Source organism: Phalaenopsis equestris, unplaced genomic scaffold (genome assembly GCF_001263595.1).
Source record: "Phalaenopsis equestris unplaced genomic scaffold, ASM126359v1 Scaffold000848, whole genome shotgun sequence".
Lineage (NCBI taxonomy): Eukaryota > Viridiplantae > Streptophyta > Magnoliopsida > Asparagales > Orchidaceae > Phalaenopsis > Phalaenopsis equestris.
This window is the reverse complement of record NW_018165288.1, coordinates 94,004-109,976: the sequence shown is the minus strand read 5'-3', so window position 1 is coordinate 109,976 and position 15,973 is coordinate 94,004. Positions and strand designations below refer to the sequence as shown.

General features: G+C 33.1%; 1 protein-coding gene across 1 annotated transcript in view; it reads right to left on the bottom strand.

Annotated features, from left to right (window-relative positions):
- Nucleotides 1-8,451, bottom strand: part of LOC110031831 (nuclear pore complex protein GP210) — a 172,228-nt gene extending 163,777 nt beyond the window's left edge. The window contains 4 exon segments of the mRNA XM_020735245.1: nt 266-482; nt 605-780; nt 6,460-6,725; nt 8,196-8,451. Of these exon segments, the coding sequence (XP_020590904.1) occupies nt 266-482; nt 605-780; nt 6,460-6,725; nt 8,196-8,359 (823 nt within the window). The 5' untranslated portion in view covers nt 8,360-8,451.
- Between the last annotated feature and the right edge of the window lie 7,522 nt (nt 8,452-15,973).

Sequence of the window (15,973 nt, the reverse complement as noted above, 5' to 3'; positions counted from 1 at the left end):
GTAGGGAAATACTTAACTTTAAAAGAAAGAACAAATGAAAACACATCTTAAATTATTAGAACAGTATTCCATGGTATTCCTTGGCATTCCAAAAGTCTACCACCAAAAGCAATAAACTGCAATCATGCAATCTATCGTTTCAAATCGACAACTGAATATTCAATACCACATTCTATCAACTATGTTAAAATAAAATCTCATAAATGTACAGCAGAAAAAACGATATTATAATGACAAATAATCAAAAGCAGTTCGCCTTTAAAACCTTGAGGAGCATTTCCACGTATAACCCTGAGACTGTAGTATATCAATGTGCCAACAGTCACAAAAACTGGCGAAAGAGGATCAAGGGACATTGCTTCGGCAACAGTTAAAGTAATCTCGTCCTCCACATGTTCTAGTTGTGGCTCAAGCAACTTGGCTTTAACAATCTCATGACCAATTCCAACTCCTTTGACAACATACAAGTCAGATCCTAACCCCTGCAATGCACAAGATAGAAAAAGAAAGACTTTATATATAGTGGTACATTAATCCAACTTTATTAGGCAGTTTAAGCAGTAGGCAGCAATCATAATACAAAAGACCCAAATCTGGAGCATACATCTTCTTCTAGCTCAATCCGGGCGTCCAAATCCCCACAAAAACCACTACCACAGTCACTGAGAGGTGTTTCCTTCAGTGGAACATGAAAAAGGCGGTGCATACGATCAGCCTCCAAAGATTTGGGAATTAGCTGCCACAAAAATCGTAAGCCTGCCAGTGATGAGAACACGTTGTCTGCAGGGATTCAAAAGAAAAAAGATTAGAACACTCTGAAAAGTTAACAGGTGAAATTAGCAAAAAATTAACCCAATAAGCGATAGAATGACTCTCATAACTAGAGAAGGAAAATTCACCATGACCTTATTCAATTTCAAGTATTATCCCATTGATTTTTTGTGATGACCATTAAAAAACTATAGGTTTTATCACTAGTAAGATGCAGCAACATGTAAAATAACTCTCTGAAATTAAATCAATTGGACAGCAAAGTAAGTTTCTATGAAGCCATTTTATCACCTTCCTATAAAAAAAAAGGGCAACTATGTCCTTGATAACCTTAGCAAAAATTGCAAACCATTGAACTGAATTAAAAGATATTGTGTTATTTCTTACGTAAGCACGACACATTCCCTTAAGAGTAGTACACTTTAGGTCAATTAATAATTACACCTACATCTGAAAACTACAATTAGATCAAAGTTTGAAAGTTAAAAATCAAAAGAACCTAACAAATGAATAATACTACAGGAAACAAAAGCAAAAAATATATGGCAAATTCCTGCACATGATCAAATTAGGTCTACGATAATAAGACAAACAATTCGTTTGAGGTTATCTAGTAAGCTATATAAATGAAATTTTACAGGAATGGCCGAGATTCAAACTGTATTCACAATTTGTTATCAAATCAAATCTAAAATGCATTGCAAGCAAATACAATCACAAGTTCAAAAAAAAAACGAACAGGACAAAAGTGAATGGATAAACTTCCATAAAAGAAATGAAGTATATAAAATAAATATCCCCTGTTAGTTGCATGTGCTAGCCCACAACACATGCAGCATACTAGAAGTCATTGATATCCAAAGAGGGGCTGACTGTCAATGAAAAACCAGATTCGAAAATATCAGTTATACATCTGCCATGTCAATTCCAGACATTTTAAAAAGGTTCAATCTAGAGAACAATCAAGTAAATGGAAACAAACTATAGCCGGAACAATGCAAAGGGAATGGTCAGGGCTGCTCCAAGAAGAGAGTACTGCAAAAATAGATGCTACAAAGGCCTCTAGCCAAGGGAGCTAGCTGGTAGCTGGAAAGACATTTATGTAGTTTTTTAAGAAGGATTAGTTAAAATAAATGGTAGTTTATTACCTTCAGCATTCAACTCATTGGTATAATTATTGATTACCCACATTTTCTGAAAGGAACAAAACTGTTGGCTTGGCCAACACTTTATAGTTCTCGCCATGAACTACATCTTTCACCTATATTTATGAGCAGGCCAACAGAAATTAATTACGGACTCTAAATAGCTCTGCTTCACAGAGTTTACAATGATTGTGTCCTCGTCTTTAAGAAAAGCAACAGGATAGCAGAATGCTTTTCAATAATTTTATAAAAAACATCGGTTTGATAGTTAATCCACATAAGAGCATCGTGTACTTCTCTGATCAAGCAGAAGGCACAAGTTCCAAAAGCAAAGTAATGAAATAGTATGTGCTGTCATCCAAATAATCAGGGGTACCACAGGTATATTGAAACTTCAAAAGATTACATAACAATCTTATGAGGATATTACACTTAACCAACCAAAAGATGGGAGTAATAGCACTCATTAGGACACATCATCATCATCGTCGTCGTCATCATTATCATCATCATCATAATCTACATATAATGCCTTATGCCCAAATATTTAGGTTCGGTTTGACGAATCCTAATTTTTCATTTTTTAATGTTAATTGTTGCCTAAGCTATTGAACTAATTATCCGCAAAACTTTTTGGAGTAGTTCTATACATTATTACCATAAGCCTTCAATTTTTACTAACTGGTCTTTTGACACTCCATTGTACACCAAGTCTATTTTCAATTATTTATGTTTAATAGAAGCTACACTAATCATACGACTAATATAATCATTGTGTGTGTTATCCCTTCTAACTTTGTCACACAGTCATCTTAATAATTTCATTTAGATCATGCTCAACTTAGCAATCAATTACTATTTTATTGTCCAACAATCCAAACCATACAACAAAGTTAGCCTTAATATGGCTTTGTTATTTACCTCAAGGCATTCATGCATCCTTTTATCACCTAATATACTCCATATGACCTTAGATCATCCAAACTGTTTTGTAGTAAGATATCCAAGCAAATTAAACATGTCAAACCAAAAGATGATCTTCTATTAATATTCAATAATGATCGTTAATAGCACGCCCAATAGTATGGAATCAAATACTTGTATCTTTATTCAACTCATTCTAAGCCCTCTTTCTTCTTAACATTTCTCCACTATAATAATTTTATATTTACTGCAGCAAATGTCCGACCAGTTGAAACTATTATTTATGAAAAACATACACTAAGGCACCTTTAGTTGAGTATCGATTATAATCTTATTTAGAACTAATATAAAATAATATGGATTCAATGCAAATTCTTCACGTAATTCTTCACATAATATGTATTTGAAAATCCTATTGTCAATCCACAATTATTTTTAATGAAAGTTAGTGTTTAATGATACACATCTTTAAGGCTTCAAAATACATTGAGCATGCACATTTCATCCTTATTATGCACCCAATCAACTCTTGAGATACGCGATCATAGATATCTTCTAAATATTAATAAAATTCATATGAAAATCTTGTCTACTCCCTACTTTTTTTATTAATTGCTTTGATGCAAGAAAATGGTTCCATAATTGATCTTTATAGCACAAAATTACATCAATTCTTTGAAATAAAATAAATAATTTCATTGCATGACTCATAAATTTGAATTATTTATAATTACCACGATCTTAAATATCTCATTTATTCTTAAATATTACAAAAATATTTCATCCGCAAAGATTTAGCATCATCTGAATCTTCAAAATTCCATTGAAAAAAATGCAACAATCAAACCACTATAATATCACATGTAACTTTCATAATCTCAATAGATATCTCATCTAGACCAAAAGCTTTACCTTTATGTAACCTTTTCAAAATTTGGTTCCAATTCAATTTGTTAACAATCTATAACAAATTAAGACAATTGCACTCTAAAACAATTTATTATTTCAAATTCTCATCTTATAATTTTCATCTTCTACTGATATCATATTTGACTAAATTATTATTATATGTACTTATAATCGATCTAATTTAATCAAAATTCCCAAATTCTTTTTTATGCCATTTGTTATTTCATATATAACTTCTTCTCTTATTATAGGACAGCACATCTAACTTCGTTAGCATGCATAAAGCAATCATAATTAAAAATCAATTGCTAAATTGCTCTAAAAGAAAATGATCATGTTGATAAATTGATTAGAAAATTGAAATAGTAGTTGGATGAGAACAAAATGTCACCTCATCGGATTATTTGATTATATGCACCATCATGAACTCTATGGCTCGTTAATGATTTGATGATAATAAACCTTGTGTGTTATAATCACATAATTTATAATATTTCTACATATAATTCTATAAGCAGCCAACAAAATAATAATCATACTCACTAACATTCTTGGATCCTCATCATTAAGAGACACGAGTAGAGAATTTATAGAGACATGAGTGGAGATTCAAGGTTGTATTATCTACATGAAAGTTTTGGTATTCGTTGTAAATTAGTCGCCCGATAAATTATTTAACTAAAAGGATAGTATTTGTTGGAAAAGCCCTGTAACAGCTATTTAAACTAGTCGCCACATAAATGATTCCAACCATTTGAGCTCATTTTTCTAGGTGCTTTTTGTGACTTTTTGTGTTTTTTTTTCAATAGGACTCCAAAGTCATTCCCCACTAGATAAATATATAATGGAATAAGAAGAAACTATAAAGTTTATCTATGGACTAAAGCTCTGTTAAATCTTTTGCAAGTGCTTGTATGTAAAAAAATGAAAGTGCTCATCAAATCAAAAGCTCCTGGAAAGCTTTCATCTTTTTTCCATCAATCCCTCTCAGTTGTTTCAAGTTTTTTTTATTTGCAAATTTAGCAGTCATTAGAAAAGATGGTGCACATAGATTAGTTGGAGTTTGCCATGTACACCATTTAAGTTTTCAAGGGTTTTAGATTGGCATTTTTTATCTACTAAAAAGGATTTTGAATTGCCAAGCCTGTGATATGAAGGCATTGTGATTGTTTTTATCGGATGTAGAGACTACACCATTAAGAGGAAAAAAAACTCTCAACCATTAGAGGAGATTGTGTGGAGCCTAAGAAAGGGACGCTTAGACATAGATGTAAATCGATCTAACGTTAAACAACATAAAAATCATTAGTCTTTGCTCTTTAGTATATATTTACATTTTTTAGCGTCTATTTACTTGATTTGAATGTTGCAAATATCATATAATGATTTGATGATTAAATGATCATACGCTGAAGTTGCTAAGTAATCTCTTATAATTGTGATTAAATGTGAAGCACTCGTTCCTAGCATTTCCATAGATCATCACTATATTCTTTGTTGTGCAGACACTTTTTTATTATTCAAGTAAATTAAAATTTGCAAAGTTAAGTAGACATATATTATGTTCAGCTGTACTATTAATCACTCATATAGCTTGCCCTTGATTCAACTCCAACAGAAACTTGCTTCATTACATCCATAAATTACTTTGCATAATTACTAGTCATGTGATAACATCTGCATTGTGCTAAGCACTTGCTCACTCTTATTTTAGTTTATCATATTTTGTACACTTCTGATTATTCTTGTATGTTTGTGTATTTAGATAATTTATTTACTTGTTGATGTTCTACATATGTATCTTGAAAGTTGGCAAGAATTTTGCAAGAAGTTCAATAGTGAATAGTGCACACCCAATACCCCCTTCAACCATAAAAAAAAAACTTGATGTGCTTTAAAACTAACTACGCCACACCATTTGAATGGTCTCCTAAGAGCAGTAAATTATTATCCACGAGAATTTGGAAAGGTTAGCATCAACAATAACCTCTAGTATTAAGCTGATACAGGCCACTCACCTTTGAAAGTCTATGAGAAACTAGATTAAGCCAATTACTGCTATGCTCCAAATCTTCCATTTCCTCGTTTGGTGGATAACAGTACTACTTCAAAATTGCCTTGAGGGTATCTTTAGTCAAATCCTCAAGAAATCCTTGTAATGCTAAATTCAATGCCCTAGCTATGTGAAAGTTGTAACGTTTAGAATAGAAAATACAGGCAAAAAAGTTCGATCATGATGCAAATTTCACCAAAAATTTAGAAAAAAGGTATGATCACACAATCTGGCGCTTTCCCCTGTTGAACATTTTGATTTCATCTTATCCTTATACAATCTCAAGATGAATATGGAGAATGAATGTCCAGTATTCACTTAGATTGTCAACAATCAGAATAAACTAAACAACTTGAATATAACTTAGCCATAACTTCTTTTGCATCTAACCTTGGTTTGTCCCTCTGCAACCTTCCTTTACATAGTAAATCAACCAAAGTAGATTCTAGCATGCCACAACCTGGTTGATTCTAGAATCCAAGCAATTGATGAAGAAATAACTCTCTTATTATTACTTGTCTGCAGGCTAATCAATGTTGCATTTATAGTTCTTAAAAAAAAAAATTCTACGCACAGATTTAAAATATAAATAGCTTCGCATTTAATGCCTGTAGTGATGAATACCAAAAAGGATCTCATTTGTAAAATTCCAGATACCTTCATCGTCAAATGCAGTAATATGCAGTGTTGCTAGCTCGTCCAAATTGATTTTGACAGCATGATGAAATATTTTAATCCTTGAAATTTTATCAATAAGAACTTTACAGCGAACCATAACTCCAGTTCGGAGGTCTGTAGCATAGACAGCAGTCTCCTTTCTTTCACCATATGGTGCAATTGATATCAATCTGGCGCTTGTGGAGCATTGCCTACTATCATTATATTCAGGTTGAACTAATAGAATATCATGATGATCCCATGACCTGCCAAAGAATCAGTTGACACATTAAAAAATCAAAATTAACTTCATGTAAGAGAGAATTATAAGCATGCAACTTGAGGATTATTATGACTCCAATAAAAAAAAAGTTGATGAAAACTAGTTTCTATGACAGAAAATAAAGCATTGCCTTGTCACTTACTGCAAAATCAACTATCATGATCAAACATACTTTTAAAAATAATTCTGATTTTTAATGGGCTTGATGCGTAAATCAAGACTTTAACCCAAGAACTATTGTTAAAAGAACCACTTTTTAACAATCTACCCTCCATAATCTTAGTTATTACAATGATATAGAACTGTATCACCAACAACAGTAGCCAGAAGATCTAATGCCTATGTCATGTGAAAAAGAGAGCTAGATCCAGGCAGACCACAGACTAAGCCATTAAAGCATTTATACACATTACTTTCCTGAACCGTGAGTTATATGAATTTAAGAAAAAAGGTCCAAAACCTGAAAAAAGATACCCGCAGAAGATCAAAATAAATAATTCAAATCCGGTCACTCAAAATTTCATAGCAGGAGTGTTGCTGAAAATAATAAAACTGGCATTTATATTGGTTACTTGCCATGAAAGACGGACAGATGTAACCAATCAGATTACAACTTCTAGCAAAAAGAAAAGCAACATCCTTAAGTTTTTACTTGGTTTCCTGAGAGTAAGGAGAAAGAGACATTTCCCAGTGTTTGTTGGAAAGCCGAAGTGTTGCAGTCACTTCAGGTGCAGCAGCGTATAGAAGAATTTTGAATATCATGGCTTCCCTGTCAATGGGTCTGAAATAACTTCCCTCCATGAAAAATGCCGCTTATGTCACTATTCACACATCAAAATGACGGAGTTTATTAGAAAGCCGAAGTGTTGCAGTCACTTCAGGTGCAGCAGCGTATAGAAGAATTTTGAATATCATGGCTTCCCTGTCAATGGGTCTGAAATAACTTCCCTCCATGTACAAAGCCGCTTATGTCACTATTCACACATCAAAATGACGGAGTAGCATGATCGTAAAAATAGAAAGAAAGAGATCCTTAAATTTGTGGCTGTAATTTACACGGGAAATTGTCCAGCCATCACTTGGCAGCTACTATCTATAAAGAGTGATATTGCTCGCTGACCGTACTAGTATTTCTAGGAATTTCTTCATAACAGGCGGCTTTTATAGAGATACTCACACAAGAGATCCTAAAGGCACACTTCAAAGAAAGTAATAGAAGCTAAGTAAAAAACATATATGCGTTTCAAGAAAGACTGAAAAACAAAAATAGCAGATATGTGTTTTTTTTACAACCAAGATACCCTTGCAAGATGCACTACAATAAGCACACCAACACAATTGTTAACCAAATAGTGTGATATTTTTGAAAGTATGCACCAATGGAGGCAGAAATTCTTGCATATCCCACACTCAGCAGAATAAAGTGGTGATCAAAAGGAGGAAGAGAGAGAACCAAGAGAAGCAGCCATCTCTTCCTTGAAGTCGATACGGCACAGGGTTCGTCAAGCGAGGAGGCAGCAGAATGTTGAGGTCTGCTATATGGGGGCCAGAAGATGGCGTCGCCACTGCCGCCAGCAGCAGCAGAAACCCGATGATTATAGCAGCCCGTGGAACCATTTTGCAGAGACAATGTGCTCGCAGCAAATATATTTTTTAGACTGTGTAGCAGTTCAAGAATAGCAGTTTAAGCGGATTCGGGAACCAGCAAGCTTGTCCAAGCTTGGCGTTCGAGGGTGCAACCCAGAAACGGCGCGCCTTGAAAAGGCGCCAGTAAAGGGCAACTCATTTCCTTTTATAAACCCTACTTCTAAAAGATAAATGTTTCGTTCTTAACGAAGAAAAATATAAATAAACCCTAAATTTACTCTCGAGTCACATTTTTTTAGTTGGACTATTTCATGGGGTCTAACAGAGTGTATTGTATTTCATTATATAATTGATTTGCACGAATCATGAGACAATCTAACAACCCGGATTAAATAAAATAAAACGAAGAACATTCATCTGACGAAAAGTTGCAGGTACCCATGAAGCCAAGTGGCTAAAGAATCGTCAACCGACCGGTAGTCAGCCTTCTGAATGGTTGGCAGTCGACCGTACCAGTTTGATGATCAAAAGCCCACCCAAGCTGACCAGAAAGGGGCATCCGTGCTAGCGACCAGACAAATGTCTAATACCCTCGGCCATCTCATAGGTATCAACATGAGGCTCTCTCAACAACATTCTCAAAAATCTCCAAAGATCAACGTGGAACAAGAAAGTCGACAAACCACCCTAATTCCGACTGGCTACCACTTTTAAAGCTAATCGGCTTGTTAGATCAAAGGTCGACCAGCATCAAGGCAAAATAGTCGACTGACTAGGATGTGTCGTCTAGAAAGTCCAGGCACAAAAGATGTCAAAACCAGTTACAAATATGAAAAAAAATGACAAGTAATTTTCCACATTTTCCCTTTGTACATTATAAATAAGGGGTAGATAACATGTATTAAGGGATTTTTGCTTCTCTATGTTTCTCTAAGCTTTGGCCTCTTTAGGCTCTCTCCTCTTGTGGGGAGATCACTCTCACCTTCTCTCTTATAACCCGGTCACAATATATAAAATGGATCACAGAATCTGGGAATATCTCAATTTGCTTTTATGAGGCAAGTCTCTGTGTGCTCATTCAATTATTTCTTCCTCTTTGTCTCCCTCTATTTCTTTCTTAAGGTTTCTACCTCTCTGATTTATGGGCATGCCTCTGGATAAATCTGGATTCAACAGATAAATATAAAAAAAATTTAGTAATAACCCATTTTCTTGTGTTTCTTACATTTTATCCAAATTTCATCCATTTATAAGATAATTTTATTTTGATTGCCATGCATTTATAATTGTACGTGTTATAGTTGCTATGCATTTTCTAAAATTCATGCATTTTAAAAATGTTCAATAACCAATAAATGAATTAATGAAAACTTTGTATAGTAATCTTGATCCACTTCCTAAATGAATTTTTCGTAATAACTTTTTAAGAGTGTTGTCACACCTTGTATCCGGATGGCAGTACACCCCACCAACACAATTCATGATTGTATTTATTATATCTTTTATATTCTCAAATGAAAGGATTGTAGGCAAATAATTAAATAATAAACAAAAAACATCAATTTTATTTTGTTACATAAATAAGAGTTTCACTGATGCAACCTAGAAAAATAAAAACTTAATGAATCAAAAGTAGAATGAGAATAGGGGAAATAACTACCCAAAACACATAAAAGAAAATATAATAACTAAAACAAATATTGAAAATACAAAAAAAATCTAGAATTGGAATATTTACTTCTATAGAGAAGGTCATACAAATGGCTGAATAGAATATGTTATTCAAAAATATCAACAAGTGAGTTTGAAAAATCAAACTTAATAAGAACAACTATTTATTAAAATATAAATGACAAGGACTGGGACAAATAATATGAAAAATAAAGAGGAACAATTACTATGGCATATATAACATCACAAGACAATAAGAGTGTTGTAAATATTCTTTTTATGAATGTGCTCAATTATTTTAATGAAACATGCAACATTTCAAATCGGAGTAAGTTTTACCAGTGTATAACATAATAATTATTTATTATTCAGTTTCATTAAATTTATATTGGGCATACCAAAATTGGGAAGGTAAACACCAACCTAAGAAAACCCATTAATTTCCTACAAACTCGTCATTCTTTTGGCCCATCGGCCTACTTAGCCAACATCATCACATGGAATCATAGACAATTATATTTTTTTTTTCAAAAGTAAATATATAATCAATATGCTAATTTACACAAGCTTGTGATATAAAAAAAATCTATATGTAATTCATAAAGGTAAATTGCAAGAAAATTAAATATTACAATTGTTGAATTTATTCAAATATGTAAGGAGTTGTGCATCAATAAAATAAGGCAACTAATTACTTCATTTATAAACAATAATTAAACATACAAGAAGTGCACAAAAAAAAATAAATGAAGTCACAAGGGCAAGGCTGACAATATTATAAATAGATATGAATCTACTCTAAATAGCAAGGATAACACCCTAACTAAGAATGATATGTTACCCTTTAATAAAAAGTAGGCACTTATTGATACTCCTAAAAATGTATTACTTTTTCATATACATTTTATGTTTATTTTTAATGATATTACACTTTAATGGAAGATATTATGCATGTTTTTGGTTTCAGGCACAAGAGATGGAGTTTTGGAGAAAATGGAGCAAAAATAATGCAATTTGGAGTCAAATAGAGTAAGGACAAAAGTTCTGATATGATGTATTTTGATATGTCTTTTTATGCTCAATCTACTTTACATTTATCACTTTTTTTAATGAAATTGCACTTTAAATAAATGTTATTTTCATGTTTATGATGTTTTCATGTTTATCATGTAGGTATAACACTTGGACCAGATTGGAGCTGAAATGGGGCAAAGCAGAGCTGAAATTCGGCAAAACAGAGGTGTTGCCAATAGGGTGGCGCCTAGGTGCCAGAAAGTGGTGTCTATGCACCAGTCTCATCTATAAAGTGGCACTTAGCAGTCATAATTTGATGCCTAGGCACCAAAAACGGTTTGTACTGGAAGATTTCAGGCAGTTTTGCACGCCCTAAAGAGTTATGCAATGAATCTAGACATTTGGAAATGCACCTTTTGGCATTTCACATCTTTTGGAATGAAAAGATTTGTCTCTTAGAGTGAAATGTTGTGTCTTTTAAAGTGAAAATGTGTGCCTCTTGGAGTGAGGAGGTGTTTGGTTTCTCTTTAAAATGAGGGATGACGTCTCTCATGGAAGAGTATTAAGAAGAGTTTAGGAGGGATTTGGAGAGGAGTTTTGTGTGCCTCTTCAAGGAGGTGTGTGTGTGTGTAAGAGGTGAAGTGTCTTTTGGAGTGTTGGTAACTTTTGGGACTGTGGAAGAAGTGTAAGGGATTTTTATTTGCTCTGAAAGAGGGCATGAATCATCTGTAAAGATAAGTCTTAAACTTCTTTTGAATTTGCTTTGAATTATTTCAATATAGTTGTGGGTTTTTAAAGTCATTTGCAATGAAGAATTCATGTGTTTTATACATCCTTACTGAGTAGTTTTCGTTATTCTTTCTCATTGTGATGAGAATTAATCATGCGTAGGATTATAATTGTTTAAGATTTCTCTTATTCCATACTTGTAATAATTCATTACTTCATACTTAATTTACATATTCAACCTGATCAATTGGTATGTTTAAAATACATTGTGAATCCATAATGATCCTCATTAGTTGACATTGTCTTTGTTTATGATTTGAAAACTAGAGTGCTGCACTTTCTTTCATTGGAGGGCTATGTGTTCCGCAACTAGTAAGAATCACATTAATTATGTGAGTGAGAAGGTAATTCATGAAGGGTGATTCAAATCATCAAAGTGAGCATTTTTGCCCTCCCTATTGGATCATCATTTGCTCCATAAGTACTTGGATTGTAGGGGTACTAGAAGTACCTAAAGTAGAAGGAATATCCCTGGTCCTACTTCTAGATCTCCATCGAACATGAGATTCATAAGTCTTTATATTGGCAGACCCAATAGGTTTTAGAGATTCAATCCTCTCCTTATCTGGTCTATAATCAATTCCTGCCTATTCACATAGTGTGAAGATCAGGGCAGGGTGTGCTAAACCTCCAGTAGTCTCTCCAAAAGCAATAGATTGAGTGTTCCTACAATTAATAGAGCCTACAACTATTCTTTTCAACTGCTAGATATAAAAGTTCAAGATGACTCTATCACTTGTAAATCTGAAGTTATCAAACCTAAAAATCCAACATTTTGAAATAGTCCTAGAGAATATCATGCAATCATTGATATATATCATAGTTCAAGGTATATTGCAAAAATTTCTATTTTTTAAAAATTCAAAGAATTTTAAAATTTAAATTGATTATGATGTGATATAAGATTGTATTGTTGTTATTGATGGAACATGTGTTGATATTACACATCTTCCAATTGATAAAATTTATTAATCTTCCTTAGAGTAAACTCCACCATTTTCCCACGAACAAACACATAGTCTTCAAAAACACATAGTAAACTCCACCATTTTCCCACGAACAAACACATAGAATTGAAAAGTCTCCTTAAAATTGGCGTAGAACTCCATCACTACACCAATAATCGCCTCAGCAGTACAGTAGCAGAAATTCTCCCACTGTCGAGCATTGATTAATCTCTTGACTTCTCCTCTCAGATTTTTAGATCCTCAATCTGGAATCACTTGTTTAGTTGTACGTAGACTATTGAAGTAAATATTGGCCTTGTAATTGACAAACTTTTGAACATCAAAATCTACTTTTCTCTTTCCTTTGGTCATTCTATGTGTCATGGTAAATCTACAAAAAATTGATAAAATCCAAATAAATTCCCAAAAATTCCAAAAATCACAATGTGAAATGTTTTAAACTTAAATATGCTAAGTAAGAGTTCTTCACCAAAGAATTTTCTCAAAATCTTCCAAAAAAATCTCAAAATTTCGGATCTCGGCAATGTAAGACAAATCCTTGGTGAAAATAAAAAATTTTGAGTTCAAAGTGTAGCTATTACCTAGAGAAGATGAAATCCAAACTTGTTTGCATTAAAATCACCTCAAATCCGAGCAATAGGAAGCCCTAGGTGCAAAAACCGGAGGTTGAATGTGACTCAAAGGGTAAAAATGGGGTTTCACTGTGCAAATCGTGAATTTTAAGTGTGTTTGCGTCGGTTCGGGTTGGTTTGGGTTGAGGGCGTTGTCGGCGCCCATGCTGGTGTGCCGGCGGCGCCAGTGGCCAAAAAACTCTTATTTTGATTTTTTTCAATTTTCAATTTTCTCTCAATTTACTCCAAAGTTTATTTAGTCTTTTCGAACATTAATTTTCATCTAAAAATAATTCACAAACAACACCAAACTAACTTTTATTTATGAAAATACACTTTTTACAAATACATTTTTTTAATCACATTTCGACATCTTCAAAGCAAACTAAATTAGAATTCATCATCGAAATCAAGCCACAATACTAGAACGCTGACGCAAAATTATACACATAATCAAAGTTCTAAAGCAAAGTAAAGTAAATCAAATCTACACAATTACATTAAAACATAAGTATTTTAAAATAGTAGAGAGTCCAACTTCTTCAATTAAATTACCTCATCTTCAGTACTTTCATCTCCTCTAATATCTCCCATCAACTGGTAATGGACATACAAATTGTAGAAGGGTTGGAACGGGAATTGATCAGTCAAATTTTCATCGATCCATCCATTTTTCTTGAACATTTGTACCAATCCTACTTCAACTGTTCCTGTATGATCAAAGTTCTCTTTCATTCTCTAATCTAGGTGATCAAAAAGGTAGTTAAGATTTCCTATTGCATTTGTATAACTCTGTAGTTCTCTTTCTATTTTCTTCATTCTCTTCTCCAAAGATATTGAACTTCCAAATACTGGTGTCATAAATGGTGTTGAAGCATGTGATGAATGGTCCAAAATACAATCTAATGCTTCATTTCCATTTCCTATATAATTTCCATCAATAGGAATCATGGGCTCCCAAGGTAGTAAAATTTTTTCCCAACTTTCATTTTAAATTTGAGATTAACTGCAAAGTAGAAAATTGTAGAAGGATGCACAAGTCCATATATTGGCTTATTCATAATAATACCCATAATAGATTTGAAAATAATTGACCCTACATCAATGAGTTTTTCCATTTGAATGCAATAGTTTAAAATGCACTTTCTCTTGTAACTCTACTAATCTTCATGGTAGGGAGTAGTTTTGCATATATAAAGGAATGAAATTGTTTAGAAATTAGATTAAGTAGCAAAGCAGAGAAACTAACATATCCCTCATAACGTATCCTTCATCTCTGATTTCCCAATTATTATGTTCATCCGTCAGAAAATTATATACTTCTTGCATCATATCTTTCGCGGGGATAAAATTTGTATAATGACATATTGGAACATTTTCTATCATATACAAATCATTAATTCGAGCCGGAGTAAATGGTACAACCTTACCTCAAACGAAGACAACTCCTTGGGTAATTCCATGTAAGTTAGCATAAAACTATTTTACTATGGGTACTACAATGTAGTGGTGGTGTAGCACAGAACTTCTCAGCGCCTCTGTACAATGATTTTCTTGATCTGTGAACTTGGATTACTCACTCCATGATTGACAAAGCCTCTCTCCTTGATAAGTCTCTTCTTTATGATGACTTTGTCGTATAATCTCTGCACGTCAAAATTGAAAAACTTTCTTCTATTGAAAACTCCATACCTTGAAGTACTTTTGGAATTTGAAGCCATGAAATTTAAAATTAGGTAGTTTCTAGACGTCTAAGTCAGTTCTTAGGACTTTAAAAACACCTCTTGGCAGTTATTGTAGAGCAAAATCCCGCCAAAGTGCACCAAAAACGTTCAGCACGTGAAAAATGCTCGGGACACCGTCGGTGCTCCCGATGGCAATGTCAGCGTCATGGTCCTTTAGGCAGGCACCGTCGACACTCATTCTGGCACCAGAAGCCAAATTCACGTCTGCATTTTTTTTGTTCAATTTGATTCCAAATTTTCCTTCAATATCAATATTTGTCTTAATTTATGATATATAAAATTGTGTAGGACTTAAAAATATGATTATCTTTCATAAATACACTTATTAACAAAATAGTATTAATATAAATATATAGATTCATATATATAGGTTGTCAGCCACAAAACGCTTAGTTTAAAGTCGTCAGCCCGACATACCATTTGTTTAGTTGGATTGACTTAACTTTAAAACTTCTTTAAATTGAGGTATGTGCCCTTCATAATAATGTTTCAATTAATGCCCATTAACTTTAAATATCTATTCAATTTTAGGATCCTTAATAACAACAGTTCCATAATGATAGACTTTAATCACTTTAAATGGTCCTAACCATCTGGATTTTATTTTTCTTGGAAACAATCTCAATCTTGTATTATATAATAGATCTTCTTCTCGAGGTTCAAGTTTCTTCTGAATAATCTTCTGATCATGCCATATTTTCATTTTCTCTTTATAGATTTTTGCATTATCATATGCTTCATTTCTAATCTCATCAAGTTCATTGAGTTGCAATAATCTTTTCTCACCAATAACCAGTCTCAAAATAACCCCCTTAGATTAAAATTAAATTCCTTAATAGCCCAAAA